We start from the raw sequence: 19700 nt of genomic DNA on the forward strand, positions 1-19700 counted from the left end.
GTTCCTTACATTTAACGTTATAAATTGGGCACAAACCAAATATCAGTCCCTCCTTGATTTTGTAGCTTATATCTTCCTCCAAAAGAAATGGCCACAGTGTCTAGCCACTCATGTCCATGCTGAATTAAATGCTGTCTACAGGAATCAAAAGTGGCTCAAAACTACTTGAGGCATATGCCACCTAGTGGCAAAATGTAGTATGCTTCTTCCAACAATACAGTAGCAAAACCAAGTTTTAACTCTATTTTGGAACATTCTAAGACAGTGGTTCTCAACCTTTGCTGGCTACTGTACCCCTTTCAGGAGTCTGATTTGTCTTGCATACCCCCAAGTTTCACCTCACGTAATCTACTTGCTTACAAAATCAGACCTAAAAATACACAAGTATCACAGCGCACTGTTACTGAAAAATGGCTTATTTTCTCATTTTTACCATATAATTATAAAATAAATTGATTGGAATATAAATATTGCTCTATATACTATACACTGAAATGTAAGTACAATATAAACAAGTCATTGTACAAAATTTTAGTTTGTACTGACGTCGCTAGTGCTTTTTAGGTAGCCTGTTGTAAAACCAGACAAATACCTAGATGAGTTGGTGGACCCACTCATCTAGGAGTATGTGTGTACTCCTGGTTGAGAACCATTGTTCTAAGCCAAACCACACTTATCTGAGGGGCAGAATTTGGCCCTAACAACATTAAATAATTGGTTTGTCTTTTTCACTGGAGTAGAAAGGAAATATGTTAATAAGCTAATATTTTTATATAAAAAATTTATTAGACGAGAAAATAACCTTCTTTACTCTATGCTGCTAAAGTGCATGGAAGGTGCAGTTAAGTCATGGCTACACATAGTTAAATACATGTTTAGAATACTGAGCATGTGCCCGTTCTCCTTAAGATCTGTTGACTTGTAGAAACACTAACTTTTTCATCCACGTAATGTTTTTTTCTCTTCCAGATGAACTTGGTTTACACAACCTCCGCTTTCTCCAAATTTTATAAACAGTCCATTGTTTCCGATGTCAGGTAAAACTCAGTGCAGTGCGTGTGCATGTCTTTGTCAGGTGTGATGATGATGCTTGAACGCCGTAATCCTGGGGAGTGTAGCTCACCATACAAACTTAATTTTGTGTGAAACTCTCACTCGGAGTTATTTTGGCTCTGCCTGGTCCATGCACACAGTTGCAGGGATAAAACTAAATCTGTTTAAACTCAGACCCTTAGTTAAACCAGCGCCACTTCGTGTGTGGTTACACTTAAATTGATTTAAATCTGGCTAGGGGTTAGCTAATGCAGTACAAGCAGTCTTAAGCGCATAAAGGTGTCTAAACAGGTTTAATTACACCAGTGCAAATTTCTGTGTAGACAAAGATTGATGGTTTGGAACTTGTGGGCAGGCTTGGGGGGAGGTGAAACAATCATGAACTAAAATCTTGGTTGCCACTTGAAACTAAAGAGGTGAATTTACCCTATTGATTTAGTTAACCAATGCAAAAGAGTGTGTATACACTGTTTTATATCCATTTGAACTAAGCTTACTTTAGTTTAGTTTGACTGTTAGAAATTGGTTTAAGCTAACTTGAAATAAGCGTCTGTTAAACTGAACTGGTGTCCACCTGGGGATTTGTACCAGTTGAATGAAATAAATGAATGGTTTGTCTATTGGTGTAGTTTTAAAGCAGAACAACCCCTTAGCTCTGGTCTGTGCTACAGAGTTAAACCAAAGCAAGGCAGTTTACGTTGACCTAAAACTGTAAGCGTCTACATTAAAATGTCATGCCCTGCTACGTCGATTTAACTCCAGCTCTGCGAGAGGTGTAGCGCTTGGGTTGATCTGGTTAGGTCAATGCAGTGCCAGTGTAGACACTGCGTTGCTTACATCAACTTGATGGCTTTCAGAAGCCTTCCCATAATGCCCCATGCTGAGAATTAAATTGGTAAAGCGTTCCTGCTGACACCAGGAGCATAGTGTGGACATGCAAAAGCCATTTAATAACTGTGGTGGTTGTACGTAACTTAGATCGACATAATTTTGTAGTGTAGACAAACCCTTAGTGTGGATGCAGTTACATTGCTATAATGATGTTTTATATTGGTGTAGCTATTCCTGTACTGGAAGGAGAATGAGACCTTGCCTACACTGAAAAGAGTCTGCCAGTATAGCCGTACAAGCAAACTCTCTCTCTAGTGCAGGTTCAGCTTATTCCAGCAAAAGAGTTGTTTTACCGATTATACCAGTTCCCAGAAAAAAACATTCTATGCCGACAAAATGACTCCTTTTGTCAGAATATCTCCATCTACACTAGGGCTTTTGCTGGAATAGCTTTAGCTGTTTGGGGTGTGATAAGAGTGTATTCATTTTTATTTATTTATTTTTAACTGACACAGCTGTGTCAGCAAAACTTTTTAATATATAGACCAAGTTTAACTATACAGGTAAGGTACCTTTCTACCAGTATAACTCTGTCCACGCTTGGGCTTGTATCAGTTTAGCTAAATTGGTGGTAAAACCACACCACAGCCACATAATTATACTGATATAACTTTAAAATGTAGACCAGACTTTAGCCAGGGGAGCAGGCAGAAGATAGAGGCTCAGTGCTATTTTGAAACCTAAAGATAGGATTAAATAGTAGTAGAAACTGTTTTAGGATACTGCAAAGTGGTTGTTCAAGGATAACATTATTGGAGAAATGGTCTTTCCTTCATTCCTACTTCATTCCTTAGGGAACCAAGCCAACTCCAAATCAGGTGGAAAGATTTCTATTTGCCTGAATAGAAAGTGGGGGCCCTCTGAAAGTTACTCTAATCGTTTATAATCTTAAATCGTGTCTTCTGAAGAGACAGTGAGAAGGCCCAGTGTGTCAAAACAATGTACCCAGATGTAAAATGGGAATCGTACTCTTCTAAATCACTATCCAGAAGCCCATGTAAATGTCCAATCAGAGGAACATTGCAATATGACAGACTCTATATGTACATTTAATTTCAGTAACAACAACAATGGAGGCCTTCTTATTCATTTCTGGATCGTATTTGTGGTACCACAGGCTAAAGGCCAAGTGTTCTGTGAGGACTGTGTGGCTGCCATTTTAAAGGACTCTATTCAGACAAGTATCATCAACCGGACCTCAGTGGGGAGCCTTCAAGGGCTTGCAGTCGACATGGACTCCATTGTGTTGAGTGGTCAGTATTTGTACATGTCTGCATCCTTAATGAATTACTTTATGTATTAGAAGTCTGTTTTCCTAGAATAGCAACTGTTATAAAACTACCAGGTCTCCTATCCCCAGCCCCACTATTAATTTACGATAAAAGCAAAAAGCTACATTGAGTTCCCATTTCAGATGGAAGATGAACTGAGGCGCTGAATCCTACGGCTCCTCAAGTTTGGGAAGGTTTGAATTCAGTTTAATGTTGTTGGCACCATAACAGTGAACTTCCTGATTTTGTGTGACACACATCCCAGTCCTCACACTAACCTTAGTTCAATCTCTGCCTTTAATCTAAGGGTTGTATTTAAGAACAAAGGCAAAGGACCATGCTTTTGTAGATGAGGACCTTTCTCATCTATGTTTGCCTAGAAAGGGAACTGTGCATGGCTCCTGCCCTGATTGTGGGAGGCGGTGAGAGACTTCTTACCTAGAGGAGTCTTATCCTCACCACGCACTCCTCCCTGGTTGCTCTGTGGCTTACTGAAAAAAATCGTACGTGACTGATGACCAGGAAGGTCCTATCCTGTATTAAGGGCCTAATCTTGAGGGTGCTGAGCACACTCAATTCCTACTGCCTTCAGTAGCAGTTGAGTGTTCAACAGCTCACGCAGTTAGGCACCTTAAGATTTCGGTGAGGACGAGGACACAAATGATGCGTCATTCAGTGCATTTGCTGATGACGATGCCCCAAATCAGATTACAACATGTGCTAGTCGAGCGGTGTGGCCCCTAAAATCTAATACAAAACTCGGTGTTCTGCTTCCATAGTGGCCAGATAGCACACTCTGCAGGTATGTAGCCTGAGAAGCAGATAGGGTTTCTGATGGTCAGCAATTGGGCAGGTTATAGGATGGATGGGATTTTCTTAGTGTTGAATCTCCCTTAAAAGTGTGAGAGCTGGAATTACTAAACTTATATGAATTTATTCCACAGAATTCTCACTGCTTTTTTTCTCTGCTCAGACTATTCAGGGGTCAGACACTCTCAGCAGAGTATTATGAAACTGATAGCTGAAATATGTAAAGTGTATTCATTACGAAGTTTATATGGATTTGGCTAGATTTAAATGCTGGATTTTTAAATTCCATGTAAAATATGAGCAGGTTCACTTTAGTTTCTTTTCCAGTGCAGCTGGGCTACGATCAGATTATTCATCAACAACTGGAACAGGTAATTCTGGGTTTTGTTTTGTTTTGTTTCAATATTCACTGTTTTTCACTTGTAATGAGATGTGCATTTGCTCAGTTTTGTTCTACAAGGATAAAATTCAGCCATGGCATGTATGTGTGGAGCTGCCATTGCAGTCAATGGGGAGTCCGGCTTGTGCCCAAGCACAGAATCTGTCTCTGAAAATATTGTTTGGTAGTATTTTGATAGACATCACAAACCAGTATCAATATATGCTTTGTAACTACATCTGTGTGACGCTCCAGAGGCATAGGTTTTTGGGGTGTATTATCTTCCTCCACTTTGTTCCCTCTGAAATTACATAATGCGTTTAGTGTCTGAATGAATCCCATGACTTAAAGCAAAAGTTGCTCAAAACTGCTTAGTTTTTCCTGACCTTATGGGTTGACACCATGCAGATCCCCACTTGGTTTCACACTCTCGCCATAAATCAGAGTTACTTGAAACTCAGATCTTATTTGCTAAAATGTTCATGTACTTGATTGTTTCTTGGATTCATTCTAGGCTATAGCAGCAGTTGGCACGGGGTCTACAGTGGTTCTTTCTACAGGCTTTTTTAAATATGTAAAGGAGCTATTTATGGGACTGAAATAGTACAAGATGTGTGTTCCAACTCCATGGTAGTGGCAATAACATGAAGATCAGATCTTGCATTAATTTAGTCCTGTATGTGGCTCCTCTAGATGGGGAAAGGGGGAGGGGAGAAGGAAAAAGAGGACCATTTGATACAAACAGATGTTTGAGATTCTCTCTCCTAAACCCCATGAATGAAAAAGATGACATCACGTTCTAGTCTTCCTTTGTCCACGTGATACACTCACTGTGTATGTGAGAGCAGTTGGTAATTGGTATTTAAAAGAAGCTTGATACTGGAATACCATGGGGCTGCAGGTGAACATTGAGATTTGCCAGAGTGGTTTAGGAAAACTTGCACTGGTGCTATCTTGTTTCATGCCTGACTTCAGTTAGTTATCGAAATGATTTACTTTCACAATTACTAAAATAACCCACAACATTACTGTAGTCAAATTAAATTAATAAAAATTAGTTGTCAGCAAAGCTGATCTTGTACTGTGGGGAGGGGGTGGAATGAACACCTGTTATGAATCAAAAACTGATTTTTGGTGACTAATAACTGCACTAATTCTGAAAAAAAAAATCAACTATGTGAGAGAGAAATTGAGTTTATGTTGAAGGTATGTGACACTTATTTATGCCATTCAATCACTGATGTGAATAAATATTTCAAGAATATTCACGTACATTTGAAAACCTCAGAAATATCTGCTTTTTCCTGCATTGACTCACTACTGATTAGTTTCTCATCTCTAATAATTTACACTTCTGGAAAGACGACTTGTTGGCAACTTTGTTAGGAGCTTGCTGCTACTCATCATGTTAAGAGAAATATTTAATTTGGTTTGCCAATTGCAACATAGTAATACAGCTGCTTTTGGGTTCACCCACAGATGCATTTACAAATATTCCAGTAATATTTTCATTGGTGTTTCAAGGGGGTAACTATCTGAGCTGAGGAAAATTTACCCTTTTAATTTGTAAAGATTGAGGTAATTACCTTGTGTGGGTCCAATTCTTTTGCATTCACACCTTCCCCCTCTTTCCTTCCAAAGAATTGTGCTAAGAGTTTCAGGTATGAATAAATTGAAAATCCCAAAGCTTTTTGAATTGAAACTAAGGACTTCACAGTAACATAAACTGGCTCATCTTAACTTAAATTAAGGTTTGCACTTCAGTGGTACTTTCCAATGAGCTTTGTTCAAATTTCGATTTTTGTCATAAACTGAAACCAGACAAGTTGTATGTGGTTTGGGGCTTTCCTGGGAATGTTGCACTAAACCCTAATAATTTGCACTATTTGCGCTGTAGACTTGCCGGCAGAAGTGTTAGCTTGTTTCTTTTTAACACGTAGAAGAGCAATATCTAACCAGATGGACGCTTCAGTTCAGAAACCTTAATGACAGCGCTACAGCAGTGCACTTTGGATGTTCTGAAGCTTAGAAATCAATGGTGCATAGTGGAGACCAGAAATCACCTGGATTTCTGCCATGTGGCAGGGCAAACTTTTCACAATGAACAATTAGAATTTACCTCTTCTTTCTGTTGACCTGTGAACCCTTGTATAAGTCAAATGTATTTTGCAAATAGCAGGTTTTCAAAATGACAGTACTTCCAGTGCAAATGCTCCTTCAAATATTTATTCATACTGGCATGCACCATGCTTTTATTCTCTCTCAATTTTCTTGTCACTATAACTGTCTTTAATCATAGACTTGTGAATAAATGAGGCGGTAAAAGCCCGTGGGATATATTGGCATATTCTATTCACAAGAACCATTATGAATACACTTGTTACATATGCCCATCTTGTTTCACTCTCCTTGATCAGGTGCAGTGAGTCAATATTCATGTTGAAAATGTGGTATTTCTACAGGAACAAATTGCATATATGATCTATATGCAGATCGTCTGCATCAGCACTTTCCACTGGACATCACTGCTACCTCCGGGAGGATGATTTGTTATTTCAAACTGATTGCATTAGTGGGCCATCTAATTCGTCTCTCAATAGCATCTATTCACATTGAAGCAGATAACTGCATCACTGACTCACTGACCATTTATGACTCCTTGATGCCAATCAAAAGTAAGATACTCTACCGGTATGTATATATATTTCAATGAGAATTCTTTGGTTCTGCAAGCTTTTCATGAGGTTTTTTTGTGATTTTACTTTTTAGTTTAAGTCCTCACTAAATTTTGGTTTTTGTACAAATGATAATCATGAACTTAATTATCTTACATGAAGAAGTGAGTGGAAAAACAGGTCTTGCTAATTAAAAGGCATTTGGAAAATGATAAATATTAAACTTAGATGCAAAAGTGTGAAAATATGCAGCTTGTTATTGGGCAGAATTTCCCATTTCCTTTCAGGAAGCATGAGTAGACTGGAAGAACTTTCAAAATGTATCCTTTGAACAAATTAGGAGACGTCAAGAAACTCTCCTTTCATGTGTGAAAACTGATAACTTTGCACTGCTCTAAAAACTGCTAGCCTGGTTCTGCTGACACTACTCCAGCTCCATTGCACGGTGCTTTTCTCAGCTGGCCCATGGCTTTCAAGTGCAAGTAATATTTGTATTTTAAGGATTGTACAGTTTATAACTTATTTAAAAGTTTGAGTTCTGTGAATTTTTATAGCTGGAGAGAGTTGGTGAATGAAGGATCTGGGTTCTTTTTTGGAGGGACAGACAGATATTTTTGTTCTGTGTTTGTATTGTACCTAGCACAATGGGTTCTTGTGCCCTGATTGGGTCCACTGGATACTACTGGAATAATAATAATAATAATTAATATAGAGTACCGGAATTATATGGGCAGTGACAGCTTCTTCCACCCTGCTCAAGTGATTCAACTCTGACCTGGAGGGAACACCATGTACAGATGGAAAGCTTAGTTTTGTAGCCCTTTAAATCCCTTTTCCTGCCCAGCAAGAGGGTGAACAAGAGAGCTGGGTTTTGTATTCTGGACATCCATCCACTGGAAACTTTACTGAGATCACTGGCTCAGTTCATACGGGCTACCAGACCACTATTAGTGGCAACATCCTTGTTAGTCTTTTCTGTAAGTGAACTGTGAATACATCAAATGTGAACGTCTGGATCACTATAGCAGTCTTACCATGGAGTCACAGACAGTCCCCTTAGACTTCTCCAGTTTATCTTGCCACTCAGACAAACTGGACTTAGTGTTTATAAACGGCCACTTAAACAAAAAATCACACCACATTCAGGTTGCTTCCAGTCCCAAGAGACCAATCACTTACCCCAGATCAGTTGGTACTCTAGAAGATTCTACACCAAAGATAATACCTGTAGCCAGTTCTGTAATAAATTATCTAAAGGTTTATTAACTAGAACAAAGGACTGACTTATTTACAGGTTAAAGCAGGGATTGGCAACCTGTGGCCTGCCAGGGTAAGCCCCCTGGCGGGCTGGGCTGATTTGTTTACCTGCTGCGTCCGCAGGTTCAGCCGATCGCGGCTCCAGGCCAATGGGGGCAGCGAGAAGCAGCGCGGGCCTAGGGATGTGCTGGCCGCCGCTTTCCGCAGTCCCCATTGGCCTGGAGCGGCGAACCGCAGCCAGTGGGAGCCGCAATCGGCCAAACCTGAGGACATGGCAGGCAAACAAATCGGCCCAGCCCACCATGGGGCTTACCCTGGCGGGCCGCATGCCAAAGGTTGCTGATCCCTGGGTTAAAGCAAGCAAACATACACACACTAGTGAGTTACTATCTAAATCCTAACAGTGACAGAGTTGTAACGATCTGTCTATACAAAGTGTCTTTCAGGGCAGACCCAGGAAGCAGCCCGTGGGGATCTTTGAGTTCAGTTTAGAATCTCTGGCCCTTCAGCCAACAACCAAAAAGATGCAGTTTCCTCTTGTCAGAGATTTTTTTATTCTCTTCCCCCAGAGTTTATGATGATGGGTTGAGTTCACATGCATGTCTCCTCTTCCTGGGTTGCGGGGGTGGGGAGCAATCAACAGAATAGACAGACAGACATAATTTGAATAGACAGATTTGTCCACTGATGTTCTGCAATGGTTTGTCTGGTGTCTATGGGCCTTCTTTAGTTGGGCAGGAGATAACAGCTCCTGTGGCAAACTAGTATTTCACACTTTGGTAATGCTTCTCTCCTGATTGTGGGGGTTTACAGTTTCAGAGCAAACACTTAAATATTACCTTATAATGTCTATATTATAAGTGAGATTGATACATGCAGCAACATACAAGCATTTCATGGAGTCTAAACACTAAATACATTCTTTAGAGACTAATACCTATTTTGAGCAAAACTCACATACAGGTGACCTGGCCTGGTCTCCAACTACGAGGTTGTCAGTTCTGAGCTCATGCCTGTAGCCTGGGCAAGAGTTGGCATTTGGCCTGCCAGCATCACAAATGGTACCTGTACTCTCCCCCCTGCTCATGGGCCTGCAAGGGCACCTACTCTAGGCTTCAGGTCAATGAGGTTTAACTTAATTCAGCAAATTTTATCTTTGTTTCATAAGGCTAGTTCAATATACTGGCTTCTTTCATACCCGGTTCTTAAAATATTATTATCTTGGCAAACATTTCACTAGTGTCAATATGAATTAAAAAAAAAATCTTATTTCTGTGGCAGAATATCTAACCTACTTGGATAGATAAGAACTTAATTTGAGCCATTCTGCTCTTTGTGTCTTTAAAAATCCAGAGGGAATCAAAAATGTCAACACTGCCTAAGGGAGGAAAAGGAAGAGACTTTAGGATTAAGTGACATGTTCCTACCCTCTCAGTCAGTCAGGGGGTGAGGAAGAAGGGGGAGGAACTGTTGTGGAGAATGTCTGGTGATGGCATAAATGACTGAGACATTTGGTGGCAAAATGGTCAAGCAGCTGAAGAAACCATTGAACAGGAGAGGTGGGGAGCTGAATCAAACGATGATGAGAGAGGAAGGAGAGCTGGGATGTTTAAGGAATAAGAAAAGAAAAAGACATTTAGGAAACTTTCCCACTATCTTTGTTTATGGCTGCAGCTGAGATGAGTGCTGTCACGTCTCTGAATGACTCATTCAGCTTTGAGTTCCATAGAACAGCAGACTTGGGCAATTATATTTATTGTGGAAGCAAGTTTTGAGAGCTGGAAATGTGAGTAAGACTAGAATATGGAAGGGCATGTGCGTCACTGGGAGTTGTGGGAATCAAATGTGTGTGTTGCTCTTTGAAATGCCACCAGATCTGACAGGGCCGGATTTCTCTCTCTGAGGAGTGTCCTTTTATAACTAAAAAGAATAATATGGTGCAGCTGATCAGACATACTTGTGTGGTTTATTTTCAGTATTAAAATGGAAAACCTCAAAACAGCTCCCCTCCCCCCACCCAAAAGCAATAGTAGCAAACCATGAGCTTAGCTTCACTGTTTGCTGACCTGAAAATAGTATGAAATCACATGTCCTTCTAGAAGGGAAGGTCAGTGCTTTTAAAGTAGAGTTTGGATGGAAGATGGCTTTAGAAACTTGGTTGTCCCATGGAAACTTTGCACATTTAATAACAAGATTAATGTGCATTTAATACAATACTATTCATGTGGGTGCTGTCACTTTTTTCCCCTTAGAATTTGTGAACCAACCATCTCATTAATGTCATTTGTTTCCACAAATAACCTGATGCTGGTAACGTTTAAGTCAACACAAATACAGCAACTGAAGGAAGTTCATGGGTACTTTGAGGTCATTACACAAGAAAGTAAGTTATTATTTAAATGAATTTGTATTTTTCATGGAGATGCCACTCCAACCCCATAGACTGACTTAATGAATTTGGATAACTCCTGGTCAGCTTCTTTTAGTCCTTCTTTCTCTTCTACTCCTATATCATCTCGATCTCTCTCATGTTTTTCAGTACCCACTTGTTTCTCTTCTGAATTGTTTTTATCATGTTGACTCCCAGCATGATAAAATTTCCCTATTTTTTCCCCTTCCTGTAATCATGTTTGTTTGGATTAGCTATTGTTAAATGATGCAGTCATGGAAGTACATTTAAAAACAACTTGACTGAACTTGTATTTCAAACTAATCACCAGTCCTATACTCCAATATGCCAGTAGATGGAGGTGTTGTGCACCTTATTTATAGACAGTCACTCAGTTAACACAAGTGTAAAATATTCCTCCCGCAGCTTCTTGTTAAGAAGATGTTATTTACTACAGGCAGCTTTTTGTGATCACAATGTAGTACTATGGGTGGGACAAGAAGTTGCTGCAGATTTTTGACCAACTGAAGGGCCACTGTCCATTTATAAACATAAACAAATCCTGTGTTTGGACATGTTGTTGTTGTTTTAATGAATCATGTTTATAAGAGGAGTGCTTAAGATGCAGCCGGGAATGGGGCCCCATTTTGCTATGTGCTGTACAAATACAGTGCACTAGACCGTCTCTGCCACCAAAGAGCTCATAATCTCAATGGGACAGACACAGGGTAGGGGAAAGGGTATAATGGACAAGTAGAGTGAATGATATGATGGGGGCAAACATCATGTTGGTGCCACAATTTTATTCTTGGCTTGTGGGGTATGGGTTTGGGGGAGTAAGGGAGGGGATAAGTTACATGGAAAGGAAACTGAAAGGAGAGGGGATGTTGCAGGGGCAGGTGTGGAGTGAGGTGAAGAGATGGTGAGGGAGGGGCTGAAACAAATAGCCAATCAGCACAGGGCAGAGCAAGTCCAGTCTCTGAGATCATTAGCATTCCTGGGTCACTGCTTTAGCTACTTATGCAGCTGTTCCTACAGGCTGAAGTCTGACTGGCAGTACTGAGGCTGAAGGTCTTGAGTACTCAAGTATTCAGCATTAAAGCTGAGTTTTGTTGTTTAACTCTTCATATCTTGTTTACATTTTAAATTTCTCTGTTTGGGCAATGAATATTGACAATCACGTTTTAGACCTTTGTGATTAGTCCATTTCTTTTCAATTTCTCTTTGAGATTAAGAGGTGACTTCATCGGGCTAAAAGTACTTGCTTGGGGAACAGAAATTTGATGAAAAAGGGCTCTGCAATCTAGCAGATGAAGGTAGAACTTAGTCCAATGGCTGGAAACTGAAGCTAGACTAACTTAGAGTGAAAATAAGTGCAAATTTTTAATATTGAAGATATTTCACCATTGGAACAACTTACTGAGGGTCCTGGTGGATTCTCCTTCAATATCAATTTTTGAAATCAAGATATGCTTTAGTTCAAACAGAAATTATTTTGAGAAGTTCTTAACGCCTGTGTTATATAGGCGGTCAGACAATATAATTGCAATGGTCCTTTCTGGCTTTATAAAACAGATTCTCATGCACTACTACAATGCTGATGTTTTTTGGTTGCAAATATACTACTTGGTAATATTTTAGATCCATGTAACTGAGTGTGATTAAACTTTTAAAAAGTAAACTTTCCGACACAAACTCACTGTGTGTGGGGTTTTTTTTTTTTCTTTTTTTTTTTAAACAAATCCAAAATACGGCTCATGAGTCTGAAGAAGGTCTTGTAAAATGGAAGAAATGGCTTCTGTGAGCCACCTCTACTTTTGAGCTGCGGTGTGTTGGCTTGAGGTTGTTAGTTGGCAGCTGTGGAGGACCGAACAGTTAATATGATCTGGTGACTTTCCTGTTTTGGGAGAGACATGGAGTGGATTTTCTGAGGCAGCATTCTTGGAGCTTGCCAGTTCGGTGTCTGCATTTTCAGTGCCACTCTGTTGCTGCTATTTTTGTACAGCTCTGGCCTCTGATCTTTTGTGGGTGGGCCAGAACATAACACTTGAGTTGTCCTGTTGTGGAGCCAAAGGACGGCAACTAACGTAGACACTTATCCAACAGGCTACAAAACTGGGATATTTAAAATAATGTGAAACCCCACCAAAATATTTCTTTTTTTAGAATGTGGAAAAACGATATTGACAAAAGAGAAAACTGGCTTTGAGGGGCGAATTATGAGTCCATATTATCCAAGCTACTATCCTCCAAAATGCATTTGTACATGGAACTTTCAGGTAATGTCTTTTCTTCTTCTTTAGGCATTTTGCATAATTTAGGCAACAGAATCCTTAGGTTTTTGCTAGGTAGTGACGTGCTTTCTGAGAAATGGGGTAGTCATCTTATAGAATGGTTATTGCTGAATACATGCAATGCACTGGGACCTGTAGAAAGTAACCACTGAAACACCCAACAGAAAGTAGCATCTTGAAATAGACAAGTGGGTCTGCAGTAACAGTGGCTGCAAATTTTACTTGAAAAGCCAGGAGGCGTCCCATGAAAGATTAAATTAGATTTATTTGTTAACAAGAATTATTCATAAAATGCGTTGACGTAAATAATTTAACATGTGCATGTGTGAAGTCCCTTGTGTAACAGAAAGTGTGTTCTGTCTGCCGTCATTCATCTGAGATGTGGGGCTGGATTGTAAGTGTTCAGCATTCACGCAGCTGGTCTCACATTTTCCACCAGAGTTCAGCACCTCTCATTTTAACGCTCAAGGTAAGATTTTTCAACACCCTGGCACCCAACACTCACTTTGCTGCCTAAAGGGAAGCTCAGCTCTTTTGGAAAATCTGGCCCCTGGTGCTAATGTATACAAATGTAAAGTGGCTCAAAACAGCGTGAAGTGCAGTGACACCAGTACATGGGCTGTGTGTAGACAGAGTTTGCCTTCTGAGCATCTCAACTCCAAACAGTTCAGCCAGTCTTCTAAAACATCTCAGACTGATTCTGCACAGTCTCTACTTGTGTTGAAGAGGTGGCTGATAAATGCAGATAACTAATGTAAAATACTTGGTACCTTTTTGGATGTTCATTTAATAAAAGTGGGGTCTTGTGTACACATTGAACTGTAGTAATATCACTTTGAATGCCTCTGTGTTCTCCTCTCATATCCATGGATCTGCAGGCACTCTTCGTGCATTATACTTCTCAGGATTGATAGTGACAAGTCCTAGTTATTTGTGATGTCAGTGAATAGTCATTGCACTGGGAAAAGAGACTGAGTCTGTAGCCTGGGGGTTACAGCAGTCATCTGGGATGGGGGAGACCCATATTCAAGTCCCTGCTCCAGTGACATTAATAATTTATACAAAGTGGACCTGCTTCAACAGGAGAGTGTGGGAATGTCTACGCTTTGAGGTGGGGTGTAATTCCCAGCTTGAGAAGACGTACCTGCACTAGCTCCATCAGAGCTAGTGCACTCAAAAGAGTGTAGCTGTGGCAGTATGAGGGGCCAGCCACCCTGAGTACTTGCTGTCTGACACATGTACTCAGGGTAGCATGTCACCGTGGCTATGCTCTATTTTTAGCGCATTAGTTCTGTCGGAACTAGCCTTGGTATCTTTCCTCAAGCTGGGAATTACGACCATAGCTCAAAGCGTAGACATAGCCTGAGGGAACAAACACCACATGATAGATGTGCAGTCTCCTTGCTTAACTCACAACTGGAAGGTGCTCAAATACTACCATCATGAGCACGATATAAAAACCTGTGTAGAATAGAATAGAGACACCCATGCCAGACTATCTCGTAGCTCAGTGACTAAGGCACTCTTCTCAAATGTGGGAAACACAAGATAATATCCCTTTTCCACCTCAGGTAGAGGGGGCAATTGAATCCAGGTCTCCCACATCCACAGCTAGTGCCCTATCCCCTGGGCTAAAGGTTATAAGGAGGCCAGTGGAACCACCACCTCCTTTTCCCTCTCCGCCCCCCACTTTGTGACTCCAGCCTGAAAAATGGAAATGTTTTTGTAATACTGAAATGTAACACTACATTTCAACATTACTGATACATTTTGATTTTTTTGGTTTGGTCAAAACTATTCAGTAAATTCACTAATAGTTTTGTTTCTACTGAAATTGCATTTTTCGGTCTTTAAAATATGGGCAAAAACATTTTCACCCAGTTCTGGTTGCCAGTTTTTTAACACGGGCAAAACATTTTGCCCTAGTTTTTGTTCTCAGAAACAGCTGAAATATTTTGCCAGAAATATTTAGCCTGTATCAGACTTCTAGCACAGAAAACTTCAGCCCAAACAGTTTAGGTTTGAAGTTATAAGCAACTGAAAACAGGATCTTAGTATAGGAAGTGTTGGGCTCAGGATATTACAAGGAAAACAGCTGGTTTAAAATAAAAAAAAAGAAATTCAAAATTTTCCACTTGTTTCACTGTGGAGACAGACCAATTTCCACAATTTTTGGGGAAAACTTTGATCACTTTTCTAAGTATTTTAGAACTTTTTTTTCATTTTAACTCTCATTATTTTTGTGGTAGTGCCTAGCAGTCCCGGTCATAGACCAGGGCCCTATTGTGCGAGGCGCTGCACAAACACAACTAGAAAATGGCCCCTGCCCCAAAGAGTTTACAATCTAAGGATCAGCCAGAAGATGGATACAGACAAACTGGGCAGCACAAGGAATCAATGAGACAATATTGGTCAACATGATAGGCAGTGGTCTCGGCACACCAGCAGCCTAACTGTTGTCAAGCATGAATGTGGGGAGGAGTTTATCTGGAGGACAAAAGAGAGTTCTATCATGAGAGCTGCAGGGACACCAGACTCTGTGCTTTAGCAGAGAACTAGAGAATAATCTCCAGCTTGGAAGTCCCTTCCTTTGCGTTCTGTGATGTATCCTGGTCCCCTCTGGAAAATGGAAGCTCAACAACTCTGTTTAACTTGCTTTGTACCCTTGGAACTTGTTAAGGTATTAGGGAACAAACAAAGAGCCAGTCAGTGTAGATAGCAGGAGGGGCGTAAAAGGAATAACTAAGAGCAGTGAGCTACACAGCAATAGTATATTAAAAGTGGTGAAAAATATTTGGAATTTGATGAGGAAGTAAGGTGAAGAGATTCAGAATGGGGAGTAGCTGTTCTTTTTTTGGTGGTAGGATTTTGAGTGGGTTGGGAGCAGGGTTGAGGTGGAAAGCAAAGCATAAACTGAAAATGGGAGGTGAACGAGTCAAAATATAGATATAGCTTTTTGGAAGTAGGGATGGAGAGAAGTTGGACTCTATAGAGATAGAGTGGAGGAAATCCAGCAGGACTTAATAGTTTTGATGTGGGAGGAAAGAGTAAAAACCAAACAAAAGCTTTCAAACATGTATATTGAGGAGGATAGTGGTGTTTTTTCATGGTGACGGGAGGGAGTTGGGAAGTTTAAAGTAGGGAATAGGAGTTAAGATTTTTCCACATTGGTCTTGAGCTGTTAGGATACTTAGGCAGAGGAGAGATGTGAGCCTCTATAGAAAGTGTGGGAACAACTGGTAACTTTGGTAAATGCAGTATTGGTAGAGTGGAAAGGGATGGAAACCTAAAGTGAGCTAAAGGAGAGGAAATCAAAGCATCAGAAAGAGCCATCAATCACACTCAAGGAGTTGGCGGGGGGGGGGGGGGGGGAAGGGAAGGACAAACTCACTTAAAAGGTAGGAGTTAAAGTGGTGTTTTTATGTGTATGTTAGAATGTTCAAACTGAAGTCAGCAAAAAGTGAGAAAGCAAATAAAATGAAGTACTGCATGGTGAATAGTGAAAAAGAACTGCATACATACATAACTAGGAGGGGATGAGTAAGGGAGCTAGAGAACCAGGCAAGGAATAAGAGATAAAGGGAATGGATTGAGTGGCTGTTGTATTGTTGGAGACTAGGCAGAAGAAAATTTGGAATGATCGAGTATGGAGGGAGAAGAACTGGGGCTATAGCTAACTAGCTCCAGACTGTTTAAAGGACATTCTAAAAAGCTTTTACCTTGTCCCCTGCTATTCTTAACTCAAAAGGCCTTTCACAACATACACAGGAATTGCTTTTTGGTATGTAGGAACTAACTCTAGCACTGTCAGTGCATATTGTGCAAATGCTGTGCGTGTGGCCAAATTATACTTCTCTCATCAGTAAAGGATCAGGATGAGATGATGACTACTAGCTTCTAGTCACTTGTCTTCTGTTCCTGTAAAATGGAACCTCTGTTGATTACATGTGTCTGTGATATCCTTAGGCTTAATCTGGGTTTTAAAATGCTTTGAAATCCTCTAGATGCAATGTGCTACCAAAAAGCATGATATGGAATAAAATAAACCATAACCTTGGAGAACTGACACAGATGTACCTCAGTGTCTTAGCTGTCAGTCAGCCATGGCTGTCTGCCCCTGCACTAATGAAGTTGGAATAGCCAGAGGCCTTTGATCTCAGTTTGAAAGCCGCATTCCATATATAGTCAGGAGATGAAAGGATTGTTTGCTTATGAGGGATGGAAAGCCTGCAGCTGCACTTAGCCTCTGCTAACCTAAGCTTTTGCTGGCAGCTGAAAAACCATCAGGCCTGCTCAGGTGCTCTTTGTTGCTCTGTGCAAGCCAGTGCTCTCCTGTACCTTGGTATCCCGAGAGCATAATAATTGTTAAGACAAATCTAAAGATTTTAATTCTCTGTGTGCACAAAATGTTTTTACCAGCCTTCTTGCTTGTTCGCTACAGACTCCTCAGAAGAGCCTGGGTATAGCACTGAAGTTTCATAACTACACTATCAGTGAGAAGAGCATCAAGGGCTGTGAGCGGGGATGGTGGAGAATTAATGAACACATGTAAGTATTTCCACATGGGTTATTAAACTAGGAATTGTCAGTAAACTCATTCACGCTACTGAGGCATCTGGGTTAGTAATGCTTAGAAAAAGGGGGAAGAAGAGAGATTCATAAACAAGCATAGCATTTGTAACATGCCCCTTTATTTGGATGATTTGTATAACTATAAACCTAAAATCAGATATTTTTCTAATTAAAAGAACAGCTAGGTTGAAGAGAAGGGCGCTCTCTCTCTCTCCTCATGTAAGAGAGAGGAATGGGAGAATGTGATGAAGATGGATGTCCCGTGAACCATGCAAAATAGCTTTGGGTTCACTGGGTTAATCAAACTGAATTTTTTGTACAACTTCTTAACCTGTAACTTAATTTCATGATTGCTCACAAGAGATATTGAGTCTAATTGGAGTCTAGTGAAAGCATATCAGGTATCATGGGGACTTTATTAGGGAAGGCGTGGTTCTTCTGTCTCTATCTCCATCCACCACCCCACCCAAAGTGCTAAACTGGCATAGTTGGGTGCCCTGTGTGTGGTACATTTACTATGTACCTGTCATTAGAATATTGCTGATTCTTTAGTTTTCCCCACAGGCTCTTTGCATCCTTTTTTCACTCTGTTGTAGTCTTTTTTTTTTTTTTTTTCCCCACCCTTCCCTTCACCCTTTACTTGTTGGGTTTTCCCCCCACAATCTTGCTTTACTGGAACATCGAATCCAATTAGCTGTTAACTCAAACTTTAACTTCTGAACCTGCTTTGGAAACTAGTCCAAGTTTGGGCCTACTTGAGGATATGAAAAACTCATTAGCTAGAACAAGGGAAAAATGCCTTCCCATTGTTATAATCCTATACATTTAAGTATTTAAATGAGAGGCTCAACCTCCTTCTGAAGCTTCTTGCATTGACTTTTGATGGAAGCTAGTTACTGGACTACATGGACACTAAGTATTTCCCATATCAAATGGATATCCAGAGGACTTCATTTTTTTCCTGAACTAGTTATAGGGTACCTGTGAAATTCCCCAGGGTACAATCTGGACTGTTGAACAGCTGTGTCCCCTCAATTCTCCAGACTGGGGTGCCTTTTACACTGCTTTGCTGTGAGAGTAACCACTCTTGGTCTGCTCACACACAGCCTCTAGCATGTAAATCACTCCCAGATATTCAGTATGAGTTTTATGCCCAGCCACTCTTGAATTACACTGCAGAGCAACACCAGCAAATTCCCAATCCCAAACTTTCCCTCAGAAATGTGTGTCTTGTACTGCCCAGCCCTCTCCCAGACAACACAAGCTCCTAGAAAGCCCATCATTTTATTAATAGAAAATGATATATGCACACATCCTGTTATCTCAAATGGAGTTTCCCAAACACTTCAGTTTGAGCACACAGGTTTAGATAAAAAAGTAAAACAAGTTTATTAACTACAGAAAGATTACAAGTAATGAGGTGCAAAAGTCAGAATTGGTTACTAGAAAATAAAAAGTAAACCACAAACTAATATCTAACTTAAGCTAAATTAATTCAAAGCAAAGGTCTCTCTCACCACATGCTTCAGCAGTCTTGCTGGCTGGATTCCTTTCAGCCAGGATCCCTCCCCCAGTTCAGTGTTACTTGCCTTGTCCTTCAGGAGGTGCTGGTGCTATGAGCAGAGAGAAAGGGGGGAGTATTTTGGGGCATCTGTTCCCCTTTCTTATAGTTCTCTTTTTCTTTGAAAATCACCTCCAGCTGAGGTTCAGGAGACAAAGTCTGTGGGGACAAGAACCTCTAACTATTTCCTTGCCAAAATGTAGATTTCTTGCCCACATCCTTTTTTCCTGCCAAAGAATGGTCTCTTAACCAGGTGATAGTTGATTTGATTTTGTCGACACCTGAGGCATCAGTTTGCCTTTTGTCTCTGAGGAACTGGTTTGTGCCTGCTTTTCGAAACTTGGAACATGTCTCAGCAATGTCATAGAGTAGAATCTTATAACTTTACATACAATGTTGTCACACATTTTACAGGACAGTAATGATCAGCAAAGTATGAGTTTTCAAATGATACCTCACAAGGCATACTTTGTGCAAAATTTGTTAAAAGGGTGAACATAGGGATACAGATTGTCACAGTACCTTGAAGGATTTAGGATGTTAGAAAA

The 19700-nt window shown here is 40.4% G+C and overlaps 1 protein-coding gene across 1 annotated transcript in view; it reads left to right on the forward strand.

Annotated features, from left to right (window-relative positions):
* The first annotated feature begins 969 nt into the window (after nucleotides 1–969).
* TMPRSS7 (transmembrane serine protease 7) overlaps nucleotides 970–19700 on the forward strand; it is a 42603-nt gene continuing 23872 nt past the window's right edge. The window contains exons 1-7 of the mRNA XM_065423198.1: nucleotides 970–1037; nucleotides 3004–3197; nucleotides 4358–4396; nucleotides 6867–7095; nucleotides 10589–10719; nucleotides 12892–13004; nucleotides 17461–17567. Of these exons, the coding sequence (XP_065279270.1) occupies nucleotides 970–1037; nucleotides 3004–3197; nucleotides 4358–4396; nucleotides 6867–7095; nucleotides 10589–10719; nucleotides 12892–13004; nucleotides 17461–17567 (881 nt within the window). The remainder of the gene's footprint in view (nucleotides 1038–3003; nucleotides 3198–4357; nucleotides 4397–6866; nucleotides 7096–10588; nucleotides 10720–12891; nucleotides 13005–17460; nucleotides 17568–19700) is intronic.

This window comes from Emys orbicularis, chromosome 1 (genome assembly GCF_028017835.1).
Source record: "Emys orbicularis isolate rEmyOrb1 chromosome 1, rEmyOrb1.hap1, whole genome shotgun sequence".
NCBI lineage: Eukaryota > Metazoa > Chordata > Testudines > Emydidae > Emys > Emys orbicularis.